The sequence below is a fragment of the Seriola lalandi genome, unplaced genomic scaffold (genome assembly GCF_002814215.2).
Source record: "Seriola lalandi dorsalis isolate HSWRI2012SDOR001 ecotype SW California unplaced genomic scaffold, Sedor1 jcf7180002054470, whole genome shotgun sequence".
Lineage (NCBI taxonomy): Eukaryota > Metazoa > Chordata > Actinopteri > Carangiformes > Carangidae > Seriola > Seriola lalandi.
In genome coordinates, this window is record NW_019525023.1 from 3,171,448 (window position 1) to 3,197,504 (window position 26,057).

The 26,057-nt window shown below is 42.1% G+C and overlaps 1 protein-coding gene across 2 annotated transcripts in view; it reads right to left on the bottom strand.

Annotated features, from left to right (window-relative positions):
• Window positions 1-268: 268 nt before the first annotated feature.
• disc1 (DISC1 scaffold protein) overlaps window positions 269-26,057 on the bottom strand; it is a 43,891-nt gene continuing 18,102 nt past the window's right edge. Inside the window, exons 8-14 of one of the 2 annotated variants that reach the window (XM_023411726.2) lie at window positions 25,910-26,012; window positions 25,546-25,734; window positions 18,726-18,786; window positions 11,743-11,986; window positions 9,323-9,367; window positions 4,132-4,255; window positions 269-2,091 (exon numbers count right to left, since the gene is read on the bottom strand). In XM_023411726.2, the coding sequence (XP_023267494.1) occupies window positions 1,892-2,091; window positions 4,132-4,255; window positions 9,323-9,367; window positions 11,743-11,986; window positions 18,726-18,786; window positions 25,546-25,734; window positions 25,910-26,012 (966 nt within the window). In that variant the 3' untranslated portion in view covers window positions 269-1,891. Of the gene's footprint in view, window positions 4,256-9,322; window positions 9,368-11,742; window positions 11,987-18,725; window positions 18,787-25,545; window positions 25,735-25,909; window positions 26,013-26,057 lie in introns of both variants that reach the window. The other variant, XM_087175475.1, reaches the window with a different exon arrangement.

The window sequence follows — 26,057 nt, forward strand, 5'->3', positions numbered from 1 at the left end:
GACAAAGCAACACCATCCCATTTCCCCCACCATGTCCTCTGTGAAGCTGCCTCCCAATTAGCCACACCGCCGCTGCCGAGGTGAGATAACAATAGAAGCTCTTGTATCCCCTAAAGACCTCACTAGAGGACCTTTATTACCGTATTGATATCTCCTACATGTCACCACTGCCCTCACTTACCTGGCAGCATGCCCACACATTTTATATGAGGCAAAATCACCAGAGGGGTTGTAACTCAATACAAGAAGAAAACAGCAGGACACAACATTAGGCTGAATGGTACATGCTGTAATTAGCGAGATGCTGTAAGGAATAAATATACAACACGGCGAGTTCAAGCTGCACAGTAAATTTAAAAAAATGATTAATGGGTGAAAGTACAAAAATGTTTCTGGCAAAAAGTCAAGTGACACCCAGTGGAATGAACAAGTATATTCTGAGCTGACATAGAATAAAAACAACACATAATCAATGGCAGATATAATATTATTTTAGAAACAAATGAACAAACAGCAGTTGCAAGTACTTATTTTATGTGCCCACTGATATTTTATCCTTCAGTTTTTTCTATATGCATAAGAGACAGTTGTGACAGATATATTTTAAAGTATGGAGCATCTCTCCAAGGGCACACTGCTTTAAGACAGGGAGGGGAAAAAAATATATATATATTGCATTTTACACACACACACACACACACACACGCAAAAAATAAAGTGTTCAAGTTAGCTCACATTCTGTAGCACCACAAATGTTAAAGTTACTTAATAGACAAAATTACATGTCATTGTCATACAAGTCCAATTGTACGGAAAACACACAAAGAGTGGCTAGCTGACCTTAAAATTAAGCATATGTTTTAGTTTATGTGCAAAACTGTTACCAGTAAAAGGTGTTTAGATTGTCTACTTGGTCCTCGGTCAAAATTCAAACAGGTAGCTGCAGTGAGCGATCAGTCATTTTTCAGATTCAGTTTGGTTTTCTGCCTCGCCATTTAAAAAAATTGGATTTTTATTTTCTTTGCTATTCAGTTTAAAACAATGTCACTTTTGTAAGAAGAAATAACACAATCTTACTCTTATAAACTAAAATTAAAATGACATGTACCTCAGCTTTGCTCAGTTCAGTGCACTCAGGGGTGGTGGTTTTGGTGATGTAGCTTTACTTGGTGGGAGGAACAGTAATTTATGTTGGCTAATGCTAGCTAATGTTAGCAAACACTGGACAGATATTGTGTTGTTAACTGACATGACTGGGTCAGTTCACTGACTCTATGGCTCTTTGTGTATTACTGTTACTCTATGTTTTAGGATCCACCATAACCGTTTCATTTAATTCACTTGTGACTACAATATTTTTTCATTCAGCAAAAGTTCTATACCTTTTCTCAACTTTGTAAATGACAAATCAGAAAAACTGAAAAACTCTCAATTTACCAAATAATAATTTAAAATTGCTGATGTTTTGATAGTAAAACTGAAGAGAAAAATCCCCTTATTGCTCTGTGCTCGTAAGTCATGACATTAAAACCTGTATCCAGATACTTGAAATAATCATTAGTTTGGCTCAGTGGCCTAAGGCACTCTTTACCTGGTATAAACGTAGGCTGGCAAGATTTGACGAACTTCTAAAATTTGCATAAAAGTGTCTTATATTTTGCATTTATATCAAAATCCTTGATTTTTTCTATTTGTAGATAAAATGTTACACAGACTTTCTAAGGCTTTGTGCTGGAAACTTTCAGCAGTACCACAGTGGCTGCTTGTAAAGCGCTTTGAGTGAGGCTTTATGGAAAATGGATATGGGGTCACTTCTACTACAAAGCTGAGGTCAGGCTCTCGGAGAGCCGGTCTGTGTGTGAGTGGTCATAAAACACTACAGGCATCCATTTCAAATGTCCCAGCTGTCACTGAAGTACTGGTCCTCATCTTCTTCCTCCTCCTCCTCTTCTTCTTCCTCAGTCCCATTTTTCATGAGGTCATCATCTAATAGCTCCTTCACTTCCTCTTGCTCCTCCTCTTCCTGTTTGAGCTGTGTGAGCATGGTTTGCAAGGTGGCCTTTACTTCCTGGACTTCTTTTTCTAAAGACTGTGCAGAGTGAGTTAAGGAAGAATCTGACGCTTCAGACACAAGCTGAGAGTCGCACATTAACATGTAAATAAAAAGCATGCCAGCAGACAGATATCTGGGAAAAATTTGACACTTGTGGCCCTCAATGGTTAATGGTAATAGCAGAGGGCAGCCATGACCTGATGAAGCCATCAATCTCCAATTTGGCCACCGAACGAATTACTGGGACAGATCATCAAGTCATACCCAATTTAACCCCATCCAATTCACTATTCATGAGCTCATCTCGTCTGTGGGGCTTGGTGGCAGTGTGGGGACCCAGGCAAACAGACTGCCCAGCTAAATAATTCATAACCCATCAATGAAACGGGATAGAGGCTGTCATCAGTGTGTGTGGGGGGGGGGATTGTTTAACCTGCTTAGAAACTCAAATTAATCGTACGAGTGTCCAGCTTAAGTGGCAAATCAAAGGGATAGCTTTGATGGCAGATGGGGCCTGATGGCTCGTTTTACTGTCTGAATGGACACAGATTGTTCTCATTCATAATTAACCAGCCGTTAAAGAGCTTGCCATGAATACTGCAGAGGGTTCGAAAGACCTTTAAGGCAACATGATCCAATTGGGACGATGAGATTCAGAATTAGGGTGAAAACCTTTAAAACGAACCACAGTGGGGGTTTTTTCAACCCTCGTCTCTGTGGTTGTCCAACCACTTCCTTGTATTGAGAGCAGGGACTCAATTAAGACCCTCAGAGACTGGAGGTTTGAACTGCCCGTCACTATGGCAACTGTAGTGTCATCCTAAATTCAGTTTCTGTTTGATTTCTGCAACACAATAACAATATTGTTATGTATCTTCAGTGTCCGCAAGAGTCCACGGTGCTTTTGCATAGCAAGAGAGGCTCTACTTCAAAAAGCCAGGATGAATGACATGTAAGGACATGAAAACAGAAAGGTGGAGAGGAGCGGGCCAATCTGTGTCTATCTCCGACTGCCAGGCTGCATTGATATCATGCAGACAGTGGAGGAGCCTGTACTGACCCCTGACAGCACAGCAGGGGACATGAATCTCTAATCAGATGTGAAAACAGTCCGGCCACACTTCAACAGAGAGTGAAGGACGTACTGAATAACTCACTGCTTTTAGAGATCCTAAAAAGGAAATAAGCCTCTTCATCACTTTGGGCAGATTGGGCAAGTATTTCTGGCAGTCTGTGTTCAAAGAAGAGAAATGAGGCACGACAGAAAATAAATAAATAAATGAATAAATAAAACCTCAGCATGTTAGACGGCAAATTTTCTTTATCCCTGTGTTGAAATATCACCTGTTCTATCTGTCTCAATAAGCCCACAGTGTGGAGGGGAAAAGTGGAGCGAGAAAAACACACTAATCTATTTCCAATCAGTTTCTAATTAGCATGGAAAATGATGTATTGTGACCTGTAATCAGCTTCAACAGTTTCATTTGAGTCATTATCATGGATGTTGTAATTTCCTCCGAGCCAGTACCACCAAGTGATGTGGGCAGACGGAGCAGGGGATGGGGAGGAGGGGCGAGGGAAGGAAGGGAGGGTCAGAGGGAGGATGGCAGTGGAGTCATTAGAGTGACATTCCTCTATCTGCCGCCGCGCTGCCCCTGACGGCAAACTTTAATCTCAGGCCATAGTGACTGGCAGCTCACATCAAAGGCCAGCTAATAACCTCGCTTGGACTTTAACCATTTCATTTTCCAGTGGGCACGTCCAGCCTGTCAAGAAAAATCCTCTGATCCCAGTTTATCTTCAATTCCCTCCCTGAATGGACCCATAATGTCAGATAAGACAGGTGTTTTTTTTTGTTTTTTGTTTTTTTTTTCCTCAAAAGGTAAAGTCACTGAAAGCTAACATCAGTCAGCCTTAAGGTAGTTGGGATGTGTACTTTTGAGAGTTGGAAAGAAACTAGGTCCTGAAGATGGATGGACAGAGACAGGAACACACACACACACACACACACACACACACACACAGATAGTGCACAGTTTATACGATACATGTATATTTAGAGAGCAGTGAAAGGATATGGGTGAGGGCCTGATCCCGGTTTAGTATGGCCGTCTGCAATTCATCTTCCAAGGTCATTAGTCTGTCACTGATCAGCTCGCAGCGCTCTGTTAGGTCCGCAGCCTCAGCCTCGCTGCACCCGTCCTGGCCGGGGAAGGAAACAAGGGATGAAATGATGGAGATGCGGAAAAGAACAAAGTAACAACAAACAAAGCTGCAATGGTTCAAATATATGGATTTGGAAAATGAATAAACACTAAAATCTCTCTAACAGTAACAACAAGCAACGTACCAGGTAAAAAACAAAACAAAAAAAAGAGTATTTGGGTGTTTTTAGTACACAACAACAACAACAACAACAACAAGACTAAAAGGATTCATGAGTCATCTGGCAAAAAAGAACGGGAGCCTTTGTTGTATTGAAGCTATGAACATTTTTATTACCACATTTCAGGAAAGATAACATATTTGTGTGAAGGGAAACTCAACACTAAAAATCAGCAGGAACCTAAAATTTCACTTGAATTTCTTTTGCAACGTGAATTCTCGTCTCAATCGGCGAAGCCAAGTCTCAGTCAAGTGTTACCACAAACATCTTCAATCAGACAGAAATGTAAAAATAATCAAAGGCTGCAGCATGGCTTCGCACTTAGCACATAGTATTTAACGAGGTACACAGGCAAGTTAGAACCGCACCTCCATAAAGTCCTGACTTTTAGTCCCTCCAAAAACCCTGTGTCCTACATTTCCCATTATGCTTCCTTGAGTCTGTAATGCTTTAGTGAGTCTTTCAGTAGCCCCTCCCTGCCTGGTAAACACCCACATCTTTCAAATCCCACACCTCAATTTTTTAACCTGTCTGCTTCTGCTCATAATGATCTACAATGCATTTGTGTTCACCTTACTTCTAAGCTTTGCTGATGCCTTAACAGCATCAGTGTTAACTTATCCATAGTCTACTTTTCTCAGAGCCTCTAAAACAAGTGTAATGATATATTATGATGCAGTATCTTGTGCTTCATTAGTCGCCATAACAACACGGATAACAAAGATGGATGCAGTAAAGTATTGTGCTACAACCCGCTTCTTGTATCATCACTTGTGCTTCTAATTAAACTCACGCTGAACAGTGCTGCAGAGTTCACACCAGTGCAACAACACCTGTAGCATTTCTGTCTCTAGATCATATACAGTGCAGCACCAGACTCTCATATAAGGCAGGTATTATGAGCCACTTTTACACCCAAGAATAGTGGGTACATCTTATAGCATTATGATTAAATATTTCAATGATTGATGATTAAAGTGGCTGTGGCCTACTTTTAAATAAAATTATTGCTCTTATACAAGCATGTGCAATTTTTCTTCAAGGCTTCTTGACTTGTTCTTCTTGACTTGAGCTGTTTTGTTCTGAGTTCAGTTTTAGTTTTAATTATGATTGTGAATGACTGTGAGTCAGAGCTCAACATGGAGCTCTCCAGAGTTTTCCTAGACTTCATCTCGTTCATATTTGATTATTTCAAATCTGTATAGAACAATAGAACCCAAGCAAACTGCAACAACTACAAATCTCTTTATATCTATTTTTATATTTGCACATCTACAGAAATGCCTCCTTGCATTTGTATGTTATTGTATAAACTATTTCTAATTTATCTTATTTATTCTAGATTCTGTTTCTATTATTATTTTATTTCTTATTATATTTATACCCTTATCTTATCTTATCCTTTACGTTGTTTAAACACACACAGGTCTGAAGTGGCGAACAGCTGGACAGGCAAAAAATGAGGCTGCCAAAAATATTTGTTTGGAAAAGCACCAAGGTCATAATGTACACAATGCACACCAGGGGAGCTGTGTGCACAGCATTTGGGTGTGTACCTGCGGATCACCTGAGTGTGTATTGGAGGATGGTGTGGATGTCAGGTTGGTGGCGGAGCAGAGTGCAGTAGGGCAGAGCATTCAGAGAGCAGAGCTGGCCATAATTAGAACAGGCCCCCTTTGCAGACATCGTGTCCTAGTTTCTTCGCACTTATCAAGCATAGAGAACACAAACACACACACCGGAGCACACAGTCCACACTTCGAGCAAATAGACACACACTCACGTGCACGCAGACCCAGTGCTCTCGTCAAACAACACATAGCAAGTCTAATCTGACTCATAGCTGCAGGTAGAAAATATCAGCTCCCTGCAGCTCAGAGGTGTCAGAACAATCACTGGAAAGTCGTGTCTCTGGTCTCTGTCCTGGAATAGCTCTCCTTCCCCAGATGATGTAACACCCCCCCAAAAGAAATGTACAACAACAACAGGCCTGAGGTGTGGTGATATGTACAAGTCATCCCTGATGCAATTAAAGAATTAAGCCAGACTTAAAGGCAGAACAACACACACGGATGCAGGATTTAAAGAAAACATGATGTTTTTGTGTACGAGGCACATAAATGAACAAGTGATCACTAACACCGGTCAGGTGTCATCGTATGTGATGCTGGGATCCCTGTCTGCCCGTACAGAGAAGAAAAGACGGCCAGTTTATAGATCCACTGAGCCGTTTGTTTGTCAAGGTTAGCAGCATCTTTGGCAGATAAGAGCTCTGTGTTTGTGTAGCTGATTGATTCTATACATTACAGCCTCCAGTCAGCTTTTGGAAAGTCAATACAAGCACAAGATAGAAGACGGAAACTCCCCGTGCAGAGCGACACCGTTGAAAACATGCCTGACAGTTTGTTATCAAACCTTTTAAAAAACTGCTACAACAATCGAAAAGCTGTTATTTTGCTCCTGGTGGTGATCAAAACAATATAAATGACTTCCTCTGCTACATCTGCCGTCGACAAACAAGAAAACATGGGAAATGAGATTTCAACAAAATGTCAATTTGCATAATAGAATCTCAGGCATACATGTATTGTCATGTTGATTCCTGTCATGTTGATTAGTGCTGATGTTATTAGACCAAAAGTAAACAAAGCTGACTGCAGAAGCATGAAGTCGAGCAAATTATTTGGAAATTCAATATTCAGACTCATGCATGTGCTGGTTATTTAAGCAATAATGAGTGAGAGGCAGCAGGTAATTGTGTGTGTTCCCATGGGTACTGTTAGGCCTGACACTTTGCACCGGGCAGGCAGTACAAAGCAACAATATTGTACAAGCATTAGGTCATAATTGCTTTTACAAACAATAAAATAGCTGAATTCATTTCAGACTCAAGAGGAAATTAACTAGCTTATGATGAACTAGCGTCTGTTATCACCGATGCCCTGTTAGTAAGTTACTGCGTCCACTCTTAGAAATACTACAATCTCATTACAGTGTAAGATGTTACAGTATGAGATGTCAACAAGACTGTAGTTCCTGTTCAACTTCACATACTAAATGAACACAGTATCTACTCTGTTAGTCTTTTTAGTACACTGTTGAAATGTACAAGAACTTCAGCTGCTGTTTTATACAGACAGGAAATGTCACATATGTGCGCCTCACTGCAACTTTGAAATGTCACTGACAATTAAACCTCGGAGAAAAAAACGAAAATCCTTTTGTCAAATAATTTACACCTTTCATTTCGTGGTTTTTCGGTTTTCCAGGATCCTCCTGGAACTACTTCACCACCATTCACATTTTGCATTTTACTGTGGGACAATAGTGTCTATCAACAGCACACTCCACTGACAGTTTTGAGTACTCTTAATTTTGTCACTATTCAAGCGTTAAGTAGGATTTGGATGCAACTTCGGTTTTTGAGTCTGCTGTCAGTTTACACTTCTGTCCCACAATGCACAAGCCTCTACAACTGTCCCTGTTTTTTTGGAAAAGCATCAAGCTTTGTCTCTGTGAAGTTTGGCTGGCAGAAGCACAGATACAGTTTGATTGACTGCACATGTACTGTACCTCATTACCTGTTAGAACAAAATGGCAAAGGTGATGTTGCATACCGTGTACTTACTGCAAATACAAAGTATTATTTTTATTTTTATTTATATATATATATATATAGTAGCTAATGTGTGCAATTAGTGTGCAATAAGGAATTGTAATGCAGCAATCATCTCAAATCTAACATGGCTGGCATAAATTTCATGACATTATCATCCAAACTACCAGATTAACAAATCTAATCAAAAGCGTTCAACATTTGAATTGAATTATGTCTCCATTGTTGTTTTGTACGGGGGTCAGTATGAAGAGGTTAATGTAAGGACCTTGAGAGGATAAAAGAACAATTAGTAGAGATTAGAAGAAAATAGAGCAGTGCTGAAACACACACTTGCACAAACGTACACACACCAATCAATCTCCATTGTGGTAGCAGGGCAGCAGCTTTGGCAGCAGCTAAGTGGAAATCATTTACTTAAAGTCATTATGGAAAGGAGAAGGAGGTCAGGCGCTCTGCGAGGCGGAGAATCCAACTCCTCCACAACGCTAACACAACACCATCAAGATGAAGATACCAATACCATTCAACAGCCATCATATCATCTGCCTCAGTCATGTATCATAGTTTATTGTGATTGAACCATTCTGTGTCAGCTAGGTTCTCCATCACTCAACGTGATTCAGAGTTGTGTACTTCAGATATGCAAGTCACCCTCCCATCCACTTTCTGCATGAGCATAGATTTGTTACTGGCTTGGCAAAAAGTCATTTCACCGACCTTTAGTTTGCAGCTTTTGCAGGAAGTTTGGAATTTAAAATGAAGAATTTAATTAGAGGCAAGCAGCGTCTGTCAAGCTTACAAATGTTTATAAATGGTTTTGACCAAGTGGATTTTCTCTCTTTTGTCGGCTCCGACTCATGTTTTTGATTTATGAGGAATTATAACCATTATCAGACTGCATGGAACACCTTAACAAGTGTAGGTGGTGATGTACTGTTTGGCTACCAGGTGTGAATGGGTATAAATGTATGGATTTAAAGCAGGAAGGTGCTGAAAGGAGAAAACGTGCTCAGCAAATCCCTCCCCTGCATAAATAAAAGTCCTCAAACCCGTTGTGCAAACTCAGACAGTCTGCGACAACGACCCAGGCTCCTCATGTAGATCAGTATTGATCAGACCATCAAAAAGGTGACGGGGGTCATGTTTAAGTTAAGGTCAACTAATGGATTCTTCTGTGTCCCAGTAAGCCCAGTGTCAATGCAAGTGACACTTTAATTACACTGATAACATTCAGCCGTACAGTGACAGTTTTGGCGTTACCAACCTCTTGGTGATTATCTTCCATGCAGAACAAAAACTCCTCCAATTTCTGCAACAAAAAGGGAAACATTTGTTGAGGCCACACAGTCATAAACCTGCTCATGAATAATTGAAAATGCAATTATGTTGGCTGTGTACTGTATGTGTGCAACATCATCATAATGAGAGGAGGTTGTAATTATTCATCACCAAAACTGACAAGGAGAAAATAGATTAACTGGCTCATCTGCACTGCAGGTTTCTTTGTTAGTATTCAAAGTATGTAATTGTACATTCTTCACTAAGGAAGGAGTTAATCACTGTACCTATTAGAGGCTAACATATTGTTTGTGGCTCTAGGGTAAGTACATAAGAAGGCAGAGCAACAACAAATGACAATCAGCAAAGTTTTAATTACTATTTTCTAATTAAAAATTGTGTAACATCTAGCAGGCGTCAGGCGCTCCAGTAAACGCAGGTGCAGCTGACCATCTATAACTCTTCACACTGTATCTGATGTGAGATTGTTAAACCCTGCAATTTTGAAGCGGTCACACAAACTGGATTGTCTTCGCTCTCTCCAATTACATCCATCTCACAGCAACATATAATCTGTCACCTGCAGTCTTCTAGCCACAGAAACAAACGTTTTCTGGCATCCAACTGATAAAATACTTCTACTGCCTGTGGCCTTGAGATGAAAACACTCACATCTACCAAACTAGCATCCACAGTGAAGGACTTTTATTAATATATTTGGGTCCTTGAATATTCAGAAAAAAAGAAAAGTAGAAGCTTTACATATGCAGGGTGATATTAAACGGCTGAAAAATGACAATATTACTAAAAAATGTTTTTATGTATCTCTTATATTTTCCCCAAGACAGAGAGCTGTAGAAAATGTCCACTGAATTCACTGTTATCCATCTCTTCTTTCTCATAAGATATTACAAGGTGCTTATTGATATGAAAGTATGTTAGGGAGGGAATGCAATGGAATGAATGTTTTGTCATTCATTAAATGTTAAATGCTGCAAAGAGCATCTATGTTTCTTCTCTGTCCACAGATGTCAGAGGTTCTTTTTGTGCAAAATAATTCAGAGTGATATTGTGACTCATATTCACAGAAAGGATGCAGGTTTGCACTGATGCTCTGAAATATTCAAGGATTTCTGCTAAAAATCTATAACTTTTTTTAATAACATTTTTGCAGCCAGAGAACTTTTTGCTACATTGAGCTCTAATGTTTCCAGTTTAGGGGACACAGAAAATAGAGTGCAAAGCACTGAGACAAAAAAAAAAAAAGGAAAGAATTGGTTGGCTGTCTCACCTTTTAGTTCTTGGAGAAATGTTAGGAGGGGCCAGGCTTTAGGAGCATAAAGAAAAAGCAGAGAGAAACAAAGGGAAAGCAGGAAATAGATTCATGCAGTTTATAGAAAACAGTCAGGCAGTGCAGGGACAGAAGACATCAATGCAAAGTGTATATTTATGGATACACAGAGAGAGACTGTGAGGGAAGTTAAAGAGGTTGCAGCAACGTGGTAGAATTAAACATGACAATGAAAATCCACAGCCTCTAATTAGAATACATGCAAGTGGAAATTCTGCCAACAGCACCAGCAAAGACCATCGACAAACATTTGTCAATGGCCACAATCCAGTAAATCCATACTGAAATAAGTACGTTGAATGTATCACCTGCTGCTGAGAAACAGCAAATATTATGTTAAATCACAATCTCTGAGCCAAAGTAACAAAAATATAGTCTCACAAAAACAAGTGTGCTGTATTTTTATTGGCTTTGTTCCTATCTCAGACAAGTGTGTTAGACTACGTGGGCGGAGGAAAGTGTGAGGAGAGGAGAGAATGAGTTGGCCCTGAGGCAGTGGACCTCAGCTCACTGTGGGATAGACCAACACAGAGAATACACACACACACACACACACACGCACATGCAATCCCTCTAAATGCATGTAATCATGCAGAAACAGACTCTTAAATCTGCGCTCTGTAAAATGAAACTCTTGAAGGAAGCCAAAATGTTTCCAAATGGTTGACTCCCACACGCCCACATTTTCATTTTTCCTGGTTTAAAAATACCCTCAAGCAAACTTACTAATAGACTGCTGCTCATCTCACTGTAGTCGACAGACTTTTACATTCTGACAGCAGCTGAATGTCCTCTCCAGTCAAGTGCTGAGACTGACAGAGGTCACTTTTCACACCACAGTGAAAAAGCGCGTGAATTAGGAAACAGGTAATCCTCATTTGACCTTTCTGTGTCAAAGAGGAGCTTGTGAAGAAAATATCTAAGACTTCAGCTATGGAACGCCTCAATCTTTTATATTCAAGATGCTCTAAATCTCTGTCTGAACTCTGCAATGCATGCATGGGCATCTACATGAATAATACATTGTGTATTGTTAACAAGACATTGTTGCGTACCTTGGTGAACTCTGAGTTCTGTAAGTTGGCCTCGGGGCACCAGCGTCCTCCCAAAGCAGTGAGCATGGCGCAGTCTTCTTCTTCTTTGGTACATGGATGGGCAGGAGGATAAACTGCTGCAGCGGAGAGGTCTTCGATGTCTGCTCCACTGCAGCTGGGAGTCCGCAACTGGAGGCCTCGCAAGAACAGGTGACACGCTTCCAGGTCAGCTTCCCAGATCCGCTCCAAGCCTGGACAGCCACAACTACAGGGAGCAAGAGACCGTAATGTTACGAGATGATAGGATATTGATATGATAACAGATATGATATGATACATTAAAAGATTCGATACATTACAATACGATAAAAGATTTGATACATTACAATACGATAAAAGATTCAAAATGTGACAATACAGTAAAATATAAGATATGATACAATGTGCGATACAATGTGATATGATATATTGATACACAACATATTATATGTTATATGATATGATTAAACTATGAAAAAAACATGAATCAACTTCATAGTGAATAAAGCAAATGCAATATCATACTAATATGATCTGGTAATATGTATATGATACTCTAAATACAATACTATTTAGCAGTAACATATTTATTACTTAAAAGTTTTGATACAGGCAAAGATTTAAATATAATTTAGTTCTATAAACAATTTGGACACAAAATAATGTGGACACAACAAAATTTAAAAATGCCCATACTATTTTCACATCTGCCATTTAGTATAGCACTAGACGCAAGAGATGATTAGCTTAGCTTAGCATAAAGACAGGAAGGAAGGCAGAAGGAAACAGCTAGCATGCTTCTGTTCAATAATACATCAACCAGCACCTCTTAAACTCACTCATTTCTAAACACTGTTGTTTAAATACATACACAAACAGAAATTTAAATAATATTTCAAGTACATAACTCTTTGTATATGGTGTCTGGTTGTTTATGAATTAAACAACTGAGACATAGCATGTTAATTGGATGAAGCTAGGCTAGCTGTCTCCCAACTCCATGTTGTACAAATGTAAACTAAATATATATTCATAGGGTTATAAGATGTTAAATTAAAGTATACAGACAAGAAGTGTAAACATCATGATCACACTAATATCGGGAAAACAGGACAGACGACAGTATGAGTTATTGCATGCATGTCATGGCTGTGACTACCTGATAAGTGAGCACAGTAGATGCAAAGGCACAGCAAAGGACATCTTTAATCACATCACTATAATAAAGCCTTGCTCAAAAGAGTGACAGAGGAGAAATAAATCATTCAAAGATTTGAATTCCATTGACGAAATGTAATGAGAGTGAATGTCCTGCTTTCAGGCTGCCCTTTCCTTCAGAGAGCCACAGTGGCGAGAGAAAAGAGAGCCTGGATGTGTTCATCTCTTCTGGGGTCACTGAGCTTTAGTTCAGGGGGAGGACAAAAAGATTGTTTTTTGTTTATCTAGTCGTTGAATTACAATCACTCATCCTATTTCACTGTCTCTCGCCCTGAACCCTGTGACATCTCAGATCCAAGCTCCGAGCGCAAAAACAGAAGAGAACAATTAAAGCAGCTACAACTGACTGAATGTATTATTTAGAAAATGAGCGATGGTCACCGTCCAGTGGAGCTCTCTGTTCATTGTCCCATCATTTAGGTTAAGCTAGCCACTGTGTGAAAGCAGCAGTCCACCATGGTGATGACAGTGTTGGTGTTGAACTATAAGCAGGTGTTTCTGGAACTCAAAAATAAGTTTTCCCATTACATTTAAATGAAATACCCCTCCACAGACTGACATTTGAGACCTCTGACCTTTGAAATATTTATTCATATTTATCCCCCTTTCTTCTTTCAGTGACCTTTGGGTAACATATCATTCCCAAATAAATGTGGTCCCAGGTGGCATTTCAGGGGGCCGACATCCATTGATCTTAATTCTACCTTCAATAAGTTTTAAGAGACACACAAAAATCAAAGGTTCCACACTAAAGAGCATCAATATTTCAAAGTAGGAAATACTCTAATACTCTAATACTTTAATACTCTAATACTCTACTCTACTTGTCAATAACAACCTTGGAATCCATCTTGTGCTGACAGGAGGCAGGGACGGTTTTATACATATTACATATTAGATGAATCGTGTGTGTGTGCGTGCGTGCGTGCGTGCGTGCGTGCGTCGATTCCCAACCCAGATTCTCTCTCACAAACACTAAATCGCACATTGAGTGAGTAAGAACGATAAAAACACAACAATTTCAAACTCTAAGCAGAAATATACTTACATATAAGCCTCTATAATATATTCAGTAATTTCACCTAGAGTACACCTCCCTGCTGCTCAGTTAGATTTGAGAAATTGCTCATTCCCCATCATATGTAAACAAACTCAAAGGCAAAATGCACCCAGACAGTATTATTTAATCTCTCCCTCTGTTCCTTCGTCTCTCGCCCAAAAATTGAATGCCACTTGTTTTCCAGCCTATCTCCTGTCTGAAAAGGCTGCCAACCTCTGTGCCCTGCCAACGCACGCCTCTCAGCCGTTCTCTAACCTTCATTTGGCACACAGACAATAGAAAAATTGCTCACCCCAGCCCCCAGCCCCCCCCCCCCCTTAATTCTCTACTCAACGCTGCCGCTGCTGAATTCTGCTATAGTGAGGATGCACCCAGTGAGCCATGCCATTGTTATTTGTCTCTTCTGAAGTGGAGAGGGACACACACACACATACACACATTGCCAGATATGGTTGGGCACATATGTGTTAACTTGTGTGTGTTAACACACACACCCATAAATCAATCTCTGTGGGGATTCAGTGTTGTACAATCATCAATTCCTCTAAAAATGTCAAAGCCTGCTTCATGTATCACTACAAACTCCTCTTCAATGACAACCACAATTCATTACAAATAACTGGCACTGGCATCGAGGCCCTGTACAGGAAATTCAGACAACATGTCAGCGCCTAAGCATCCCTGTGATGGTGGCGTCCTGGTGCCCGTCGGTATGAACCTCCTCGCCCGGGGGTTAATTGGTGGCAGCCGCTCGGCCCTGCCATCTGACAGTGGCAGGGTGTGGGCGTGCTGCTCCACTGATGGCCCAGTAATAAGAAGGAGAGACAGGCAGGCACACTCCTTCTACAGTCTCTCAGCCCCCCCCCCCCCCCCCCCCGTGGGACTGCTGACTGACAGAACTGCTCTTTCTCCTCTAGGCATCGCGTGCACACACAGACAGCTACAGAGGACGGATTAGTATTGAACGGAGCAGCAGCGGTCTGGTCCTGCTGCTACTAGAAGGTTCAGTCTGAGCTCTCTAGAGTGAAAAGGCACAAAGCGGGTTCACACACTGTCTGGCCAATAGTCTGCACTCTATCCAGCATATATACTCATATGCTCAGCTGCATCTTCAGCTTTCACACCTGAATACTAATATGAGACAGACTGTGAAAAACAGCTCCTATCTTCAGGCACAGCTGGACGTTTTTGGCTATCTAAAAGATCAGGCTATGAGCGATAAGTAAGCACCATTTCCCCAAGAAATTAGCATCCTGACTGAAATGAAATTAGTGCTATTTTCACCTGTGGTCTCAAGTCAGTGCCTCTCATGTCGAGTACACAAAAAAACACAAACACAATGAGAATTCACACATTAGAGAAGGAAAAAGGAGATGGAAATCTTTCACGTTAATCATGTGGCAACAACTCGAAGGACACCAGCTGACGAGAGGTGCTAATAATATGGTGAAAGGTGGTGACTACTGGATGAGATGTGATGGGTGGTGAATGAAGTGAAGTGGTTGTAAGGTGGGCAGCTTGATGTCTGGGGAGGTTTTTGCAGCAGCCCCTTGAGCGACCAGTGTCCCTGTGCTTCAAACATTCAAACATTTATCTTATGTACATTCAAGATTTTGTACATTACAAGTGATAATAGAGTTGTTTTCTTTCACTCACTTCCCCTCCCTAGATGCTCTCAGCATGTCTTCGATTTTAACTAAAAGAACATGTCTTGACAGAGTATTTTAATGACTTCTCCACCAGTTGCATTGTGTCCATTAAATATGATAAATGGCATCCAAATCTCAGCAGAAGATTGCATAAATATAGGAAAAATACGAGAGGCATTTCCTAATGAAACATCTACATAATGTTTTAAACAAGTGTGCGGCGCTGCTAATCTGAATAAAATGTTTTTTGCTCTGGTGACACACTTACAGCATCTGCGCTGCTCTAACATCCTGTTCTAGTCTTTAGCAAGGAAGAGATAATTGGTTTTTTCAACACCATCCGTCTCCACGGAGACCAGACATCTCACCAGTACTAATCTGCCTCTCTCCTCCCCGCCCCCCCTCCTCCTCTCCTCTTCTCACCTCCCATCACCACAGCACGCCATCAATGTACATTAGAGCTGACAGATAAAATTTACAGTGGATGATTGGTGCATTTGTGTGAATGTGTGTGAATGTGTGTGCGTGTACAGTAAATGTGTACATGCGCATATGGGGACAATTTCCCATGCGGTCAAGAAATGTGTCACTGTGCCAAACTGGAGCTGGTGGAAGCTGCTGGTCTTCGCCTGAAGCTAAAGCTGTATATGTGATTTGATCCGGAACGCTTCTGGCTATAGAAACAGATCCAAGGCTGGAGAGCCAATCAATTAATATAGACTGTGATGAGCAAGTAAATTACTTTAGAGTACTCAATACTGAAGGAGTTGTCCATTAATGTGATTTTTCTTTCAATGGTAACCTGGTTAGATACATGTGATCCATATAACGGGCGGTTGAAGCAATAAACGTAGAGATAGCATCACAGAACATACAAGCTCCATTAAAAGGGGAGATAAAAAGCACCCAGTAGCCAGACTCTTTTCAAGGCTAAGCGTTCAATGAACTATTATTTTTGTTTTATTGGTATTGGGACTGGGACTAAAATGGCTTCCTTAGGAAAGAGAAAGAGACCTTCTGGATTCATAATCTCAGGGGCATACAGTACATTAGATGACAATTAATAGACATGGAGTTTTATTTCGGTTTTTTTTTCTTATTATTCTTATTATTATTGTTATTCTTGGGGACACTGATTCTATTCATCACAGGGAGTACTAGTCTTCTATCGTGTCCTCTGTGGCCCTGGAGAGAGCTTTCCAAAGTCTGACCAAGACTGGATTCTATTAGAATCAGGTGATCACTAATGATGGTGGATTCATCCTCTGAGAACCATGTATGTATCTACAAAAGCTTGTGCCACTCCATTAAATGGTGGTTGAGATATTTCAGTGTGGACCAAAGTGATGGATCCGGAGGGCGTCATCTCAGCTTGTGTTTGCAGACATCAGATCCCTAACAGAAAGGCTGTGGTGTACACTGGAGGTGTGGAGCAATAACAAATGCTATTGAGTTGAATTATGGAAGTTGTAGGATGCAGTGATTTTGGCTCTTGATCCATTTTGAAATTTGACTATTGTGAATCCTCCAACTTTAGTACAACTTTAATAGAAGAGACTTTGTAGTTTTTTAATATTCACGTAGCTCTTGTTTTTGGGACAGTATTTGTATCTATATGGTTTTTTTTTTTGATGATTTTTTCTGTCTAAGTAAGTTCCTGTGTTCCTGTGCAGCATCCTTTAATGACTTGCATCTACTGTACAGTATGTGTCTAGCTCTGTCGTCCTGTACTGTATATGTACTGCACATGGGCTGTGCTTTTACCCATTTTGTAAATACCCTGAGAATACCTCTTCCAGTATGTCAACTAGTGTTACTGAGGTGTTTTTTTTTTTGTTGTTGTTTTTTTTCCACAAGACAGGTACTCTCTGAAAAATCAAACAAACAAAACACAAAAGCAGCCATCTGCCCTATTGACAGAAAAGGTCCTGAGGCATGCTTCCCTGCTGAGCACTGAGATCGCAGCCACGTTGCTCCTTGACCACATAGACCTGCGCATCCCTCAACAACAAAAAGCTCTGCAGTATGTGACTGACTCCTGGCTCCCATCCAAAGAGGTGACCCTGGCTCTCAAAGGATGCAACACAGAAAGTTACACCCTTCTATTACACCACAAATAGAAACAAGACTCAAGCAGAGACACTGTGTCTCTGACAATATACTGTAGGCTTTTCCTGGCTCGCAGTAAGCACAGAAAGCCTGACCTTCCTTAGAAAGAGAAGAGACTGAGTGGAAAACACAGCTCATATGGTGTACACAAAAACATAACTAGCTCTATTCATCCATCTGTAAAACACAAATGGTTCCAAAATGCTGCAGAATAAGAGCCGAATGCGTCGCAGCTGCTCGGTGCTGTCTGTCTATCTGTCTGTCTGTCTGTCTGTCTGTCTGTCTGTCTGTCTGCTGGGGAGACGAGCTAAGCAGCTCTAATCTCCATAAGGAAGCACAAACAGACGTATGGTGTCAACAGTTGACTGGGTTCAACACCCTCTGCTCCAAAAGTCAGCCACTCAGCACCCCACAATCCTGTTGTGTAACTGTCAGGCCGGGCCGGGCGACCACCCGCACCTCAGCAGACCTGTCCTCAGTGGTTTAGGAGCTCTGAGTCGCAGATAGAAACAATGAAACAGACAGAGAGAGATATTGTTTTGTCTAAAATTGTTTACAGAGAGGAGGGAGGGAAGGAGGGAGGGAGGGAGGTGGAAACTGAGCTGATGTAGAAGTATCAAAAAATAAAGGTATAGAAAATATGTGAGAAGGTGGGAAGAGGAAGAAAAACTGCACAGGTGAGAGATGAAGCGAAACGTGAGAAAGGGGCTCTGGGAGACAAGAGCATAAGAAAAATGGTGTGAGTGCATGATGCGCTGGGTGAGGTGATGTATTGGGGAGACAGCGCTGTGGTTAGAGGACGACAAAGGTGAGAGGAAATTCCTCGGGGGCTGTTGCTCTGTTTATGTCTTCTTGTTGTTTTACTCCTGAGGAATATTGAGCCTTCAAGTCTGTACTAAAAAGACAAAGATGGCACAGGACACTCTTACCTGTGCAATCTGTCCTCCAATAGCTCGATGTACTTGGCAGTGTTCTCCTTCAGTCGGCTTTCTGTACGGAGAAAAAAGCACAAAGAGGGCAACGGCCTGTTACTTGCACTTCATTTATTACTTTTATTAGCCGTGATGGGGTATCCTAGCAACAAATCACAGCTCTAATACCATTAAAACTGACTTGTCATTTGCTATCTTGTACACTGGTTTTATTGGGAAAGGTAGTCATCACAGTTGGCGATGGCAATTGTGGTGAGAAACTGCATGAGTCCACTTCAGCGCAAAAAGCCCAGCTGGTTCTCTCTTAAGACAAACACACAATCGAAGAAAGATCATTCCCACTGCTCTAAGAAGGGATAAAATTGGAGATGGCCTGAGGATAAAAGGAGATTTTATCGTGGCATAGGTCCTTATATCCTGCCAGATTTTCTGTGGGGCATAAAGTTGGATGGATAGCTTATGTTGCTTCCTGTGCCCTTCTGCCAGCAGTGAGCTGAGCCTGAGGAGGCAGACACAGGCTGGCGGAGCGTCAGTCAGGATGGAGAGGAGGGCAATCTGAGCGCCGTTAATGAGCTCATGTATGAAACATGAGAATATGCCTCCCGCAGCAGCAGATCTTTGAACACAATAGGACGCACTTGTATCAAATTGCACCACGTATATATGTGCACAAAAGCAATAACTTTCAATATAACCCTCCCCCTCCACAGTGAAACCCACACCCACACACTCACACACACACACACACACACACACCCACACACACAAAGCTGGTCTTGATACATCTGCCCATCCCAACATCTGTGCAACTAAACAACCAGTCAGATTCAGTGCTTTCCCACACCCTGATGCAGTGGCTCCCAAATGTGGGGGGTCAGTGCCACCCAATGCGGTTGCACATAATGATTAATAGGATAGGGAAGAATCAAAAAACATACTGTACTACACAGAATTGTTTATATTCTTTCAGACTTTTCTATAGTCACTTCTATTTTCTCTCAAAACAGTGGATACTTTTATCCCTACAAGCCTGTAAGAGTTTTCTAATGAAATAATCTGAGAAGGAGGGAAATTAATTTGTTGGTTAAAGGAACAGTTCGACAGTATGGGAAATATATACATAAATAACTATATAGCTACAGCCAGCAGCCAGATAGCTTAGCGTAGCATAAAGACTGGAAACAGGTGGAAACAGCTAGCCTGGCTCCGTCCAAAAGTAACAAAAAAGCTCACTAACTCCCAGGTTATGCTAAACTAAGCTAACCTGCTGTTGACAGTAGAGTTACTTTACAGCTATGAGTGATATCAAACATCAAATCAAATGAATAAGAATAAGAATATTTCCAAAAGAGTCGAACTACTCCTTTAGTTGAGCACATACCATATAAAAAATCTATGATGGTCCTGCATAGAAATCGCTTCATTTTAAGAACACTCAAGACAAAAATTGCTGGAAACTACTCCAGTGTAATGCCATTTAGCTTGCTCGCATTGACTGGAGCTCACACAGAGAGAAAGTCACCTAATTGGGTGTTCTGAATCACACTGAGGTTTGAAATATAATTTGTATCATTGTCTTCATGGTGGTTATTAGACAGCATCAGCTCCCGGATGAGACAGGCTGCGGGCTGGCACAGCGGGAGGTAAAGGAAAATGTCTGAGAGAAAGTGACTGTGACACACACACACACACACACACACACACACACACACACAGAGAGACAGACTTATACACACACATATTTCCGTCCATACTTTGGTGAAGAATTGAGATGGAGATAGTCGGGCTATTTATGGGGGTTGCGTGTGTGTGTCACAGAAAGAGGGATCATGCCTGAGAGTCATCTTCATTCAAAGTGGCCAAATCTGCTCAATCAGAGGGAAGAGGGAGGCCGCTGGAACAGCTATCAAATATCTGGTGTACGTGGACCAGACAGCTCACTTACCACCCCTCTAATTGCTATGTGAGATCCTATCCTGACAAAGTCTCCCTTGTCAACTTCCATTCATGTGGGCTCCGTTAAGCAGCGTGCAAGGAGATAGCCACTGAATAATACATGGGGGCATTAAGCCTGACTTTGGATGGCAGAGAGCATGTACAGATGCGAGATGACAAAGTAGGCTGCAGCTTGAACAAGAGCAAGAGCCAGATTTAGAATTAATATATTGTGAGGGATAGAAAGAGTAAATATTAAAGGCGGATGAAGATGGGAGATACAGACACGAGTGTATCAACTGTTAACTTAATATTTCTTCCTGTGCTGATACTGTTATACGCCGAGGAGAGTCGGTGCGCCATCCTGTCGCCATGCCAACCGGTGGCAAAACTAGTGAGCCTTTTCGGGCGTGACAGATGAAAATAATCTTTTCTTTATAGAATGGGACAAGACATCAAGCAGCAGAGCCTCCTCCTGTGCTGAGTGGAACCAGAGCACTGGGTGATATTACTACTTCCTGTAAGTCTGCGGGAGGCTGCTGTCATTGGCAGGCCATGCGAATAAAACTGGCACAAAAAAAAAAAAACCTAAAGAAGAGAGCCACTCTGTTAGTCCCTCATACATGGGGCCATATATTTGGTGTTGAAGGAACCTCACAGCGTTCGCATTGGAAAATTCATGAGCTCAGCCTCCCCCTCACACCAGTGATCTCAGCAGGTGCTAAACATCACTGATTTTTGCCAAGGACCCCGGCCAAAATCGAAGAGGCCCCTCATTCATAATACAAACAGAGCTGAGACACTATTAGAAGATGGTGAGAGTGTGTTACTGGATGTTGCAAAGAGGCCATTTGCTTCATATAGGTCAAAATGCTCATTCATTAGCCTAATGAAGAAATAATTACTTCAGCTAAATAGATGTAAAGTTGATAAAAAAAAGATGAATCTAATTATTATAATCAGCGATGTAGACAGACAAAGCAAATGGAGCAGACACACAGTATCTCCCAGTGATGCACGATCCACGATGATGAAGTTATGGGCTTTAATGAGCCAGCAGAAGTTAACGATTGCAAGGTGTTTGGATTTGCTGCGGCATTGTAAGCATTTAAACAGCTCTCTAATTGAAAGTGAATAATGCAGTAATTTCTTCACTTGCGTCATAACAATAAAAGCACCCAACATCTGCGAGGCCTTCATGTTGTCGAACAAATTAGAGGCGGCTCTGTGCTAACGCAGCACCACCGATATGCGTGTTATAAAAGCCTGCGCATAATAAGGCAGAAGAGAAATTGTGTGTCTTTGTAATCGAGTTGAAGGCACTGACTGTGATTAATGTGTTTAAGCTCAGCTCGGGCTGTTTGAGTGCAACAGCACTGCAGGTAACAAACACAGAGTCAGCATATGCAGACGCTCACAGTGTATGAATGTATCTGAACCTAACTGCAGCCCGGCAGCATAGCTAATGGAGGAAGAGGGACAGGCTGATATCTCAGACAGACACTCAATAACCCATGATGCTTTAAGGCCGCGGGATCACAGAGCATAGCAGTGCACAGACTGCAGCTGGCACGGCGTAACATATTGTTGGGCTATGCACGAATTCACAACAAAAGGAATCATTTGACAAAAAATTGGCTGTGTGTACAAAATCTGTGCTTGGGTGGATATGTATATATTTCAGTTCTGGGTGCTGAATTGCTCTGACTGAAATGTTAGATGTGCTCGCTGACATTATGACTCAAGTCAACAGAGTAAACAGAGTTTGTTTAGAAGAGACGCCGAACTTATTTTGCTGTGGGCAGCAAAATAACATTTTGTTAGAGATTCAGAAAAGTGGAACTCTCCCAAAGTTATCAGGTGATGCCACTAGATGAAAAGTCACATGGTAATACATCCAGTAGCTGTTGAGATACTGTCTCTCAGTCTGCACCAAAATGTAGGACTGAGAGACTGACATTGTCATCGTGACTGAGCATGGCTGAAAACAAACAGCTGACAAACACATTTGTAGTCACTAGAAGTGACATAACAAACACTGTGAACCTCAGCCTTCTACTGAGCGCTACTGATTCAAAGAAAAGCAATTGATTGATGCAGTGGTGGTTGCTACTGTAGTGGTGCCTCAATCAACTTCTCTTTGTTTTTGCAGTGATTCTCGTGGGTATGGATGCTATGATACTCATGACAAATTCACAATGGAAAGACATCCTCTGCTGAATCACAGGAAAAAATGAATACTGCCAAAACTTCAGAGACAAAAACCAGGCAACATTCTCCTGGGTCCACTTAACCACTACACCGCTCTCAATCATTCAGGCTCTTTAGGAGAGGAGCTGTCATACGTTCCATCATGCCATCAGCAGAAGCACCCTGAAAGAGGCAGAGTCATGAATAAATCATATATGTCCTCACCTTTACTATTGGCACTCCATTAAGAGGAAATTGCGTTTGTTTAATAACACAGAGTGACAGTATTTTGATGTGTTGTTGCACAGGTGAGTTTGGCCTGGACGGGCTCCATAAACCTGCACAGATGTGACACCAGAGCGAGAAAGATTCAGTAAAAGACAAAAAAACCCCCAAAAAAACAACAACCCCTAATTAAAGGCGTTCCAGTGGAGCCATGAGGAGCAGACAACTTACTGTCTTCATCACAGATGGCCACATTACTCCGCTGTTTCAGAACATACCTCCTGCATACTAACAGTAGCATTAAAAGAATACTTGGATAAATCAAGAGGAACACACACTGACGCTGCCTCCTACATTTGAATGTCCTCACTCCTGGGGGTCATTTACTCATCTTATTCGGCTCTTCAATTATTTATTTGTAAATTTAGTATTACTCCAGATCTCTCTTGGGGACAAAATTATACCCTCAATGGGGAATCAGACCTCGGGCTATAATGGGTTTGGTATTCATCAGCAATCGAGCCAATGGCAATTAGGGGCTTAATGGCTCCCAGGCCAAAAACCCCCACACCACAGAGTACACTGGGCAGAGATGCTCAACAAGCTAACGCTGTGGAGTTTAACTGAATGTATGTATTTAGATTTTGTCAAGGCATCAGCTGAACAATGTGTTGCTTTACAGCTCAGCCCGTGACAACAGCCTTTCTCATGAACAGGCGTATGGTTTCCTTGTTATACGATGACACTAGTGTCATGTGCGAAAAAAAATGCCCCAGAAACCAAAAGGATGGCCATCTCGACTTTGAAGTAGAAAGTAATTTCTAATCCCCCCTAGCTAAAGAAATGGTAATGTGCTGTTTGTGGGCTATCAGTTTCCAGCTAGCGTGTGCCAGCCCCTTATTACCAAAAAGGATGACAGTTTAATGAGCCCTTTGCTTGGTGTCAGCAACACATTGTGAAATTGTGCCTGCTGCCATATTGTGAGCACCCACTTGAGCATCTGAGCGAGCCACACAACCAATCATTAAGATGCCGTCTCTTCCCACATTTGTGACGTGTGACCCACCTGATTCCCGTCCCCTTTGTTTAGCTGGAGTGTTTTACATGTCACTGGTTTCCCAGCCTCCGTGTTCTCGAGAGCTGCATTATTCTGCGTGAGGCACTCTGTGTGTTTATGGTGCTGATGTGAACCTGAACGTGTCTTTGGTGGCTGTCACTACCCCTGGTTGGTTAGCAAGTCATGGTGTGCAGGACTGTACTCCAGCAGCAAAAATCAAGCAGGTGACTGAGTTTCATGCGCATAGGTGGAATGAAAAGAGAGATGATTGGTTTTGAAAGCGAAAAGAATCGGTGTCCACGTCAATAATATGAATTTATGGAACTGGCATGAACAAAAATACCAAGTTCATGCATTACCACATACCCCATGTAAACTCGATGCACCTCACCCTGATTGCAACAATGAAAGTGTGCCCCCTAGTGACAGCCGAGCGTGCATTCAAGACAGGGACAAAGGCTCGACACTAATGGTGACGCTGCAGCCACAGGCCTTAATGATTTACATAACAGTGGAAGTTAGATGGCTGATTGCATGCTTCGGGGTCTGCAGCAGGAGCCCGATCCAGAGCTCCAGTCCCCGACAGCCTGCTCTGGCCCCGTCACTTCACCGTTCCCCCCTTCCTCTCCCCGTGCTCCCGTCTCACTGCCTCAGAGAGCGGAGTGACCTTTTTTAGAAATCTCCCTGTGACTGATGGACTAGAGAGAGAGAGAGAGAGAGAGAGAGAGAGAGAGACTGCAGGTGGTGCCGTCAAAATCCATTTATCTCTGCCAGTGCCAGGAGGACAAACCAATTTAACCTCACCCCACCCCACCCCACCCTAAAAAGCAAGCAAGCCCCTTCTTTAAGCAGCATTCACATCTCCTCTGGTTGGAGAGTGTATGTGTGTGTGTGCACGTGTGTGTGTGTGTGTTATTGCCGATACTGTCATGTCTGCACTCAGTAGCTTGGAGGTAATTGGCTACTTCACACAATCTAAGGATCATTTCCTCTGCACCACCACCACACCCCCCTCCTCCTATTAACAGCTGCCAATCCTGCTGGTAAATCATTTGATGATCCAAGTCCCACTGACAGCAGAGCACTTCTCCTTCATTTGGGAGTAAAGTCATTGTCCAGTGATGTCCTCGCAGCGTGGAGCTACATCAAGAGAGCGCTCGGATTGATACTTAAAAAGGTGTATTCAAAGAAAGAAGGGCTACCTTTTAAAAATACGACAAATGCTTTCTTGTCTCGGTGTGCAGGTGAAAAAAACACAGCATTGTTCTCTCAGATAACATATTTTTAAATTAATTCATGTGGATGGTTTGTTACTCTTACTTCTACCCTGTTGCCCACAGCAGTCCAGTTTCTCCTTTAAGATGAAAGCAGCTCATGTGACCTTGATGCAGACCGGCCTCAGTGACTCACCGTGCTGGGCCTCCCTCTGCTCCAGCTCCTGCCTGAGCTGCTGCCGCTGCTCCTTCATCCTGGCCAGCTCCTGGCTGCTCCCCGAGCTGAGGCTGTGCAGCCTCTTGGCCAGAGCCTCCAGCCGGTCCCGCTCCAGGTACACCGCCTTCATCTCAGCCTTCAGCTCCTTGGCACTGCTGAAGTCATTACCTGCACCAGTGCACCACAGGAGGACATTAAGCTTACACTGCCTATTTACGAGCGTCTTGATCATTAATGGCATAATTAAGCGGGGCTAATGGTGGGCGATTCAAATAAATGAGGTAAATAAAAGACGTAAAATCCAGGCAGGGGTGTATTGGGGTGTGGTTGAGCGGAGAGCTACCTGAGATGGCTGCCAGTTTGGCTTCATGCAGTGCCAAGAGCTGCGTTTCAGTCTCACTGACTTTCCTCCTCAGGCTGCTGCCCAGCCTCTGACTCATGACCACCTGGGGAAAAGAAAAGAGAAGAAGAGGCAGAGGAGAGAGCAGGGT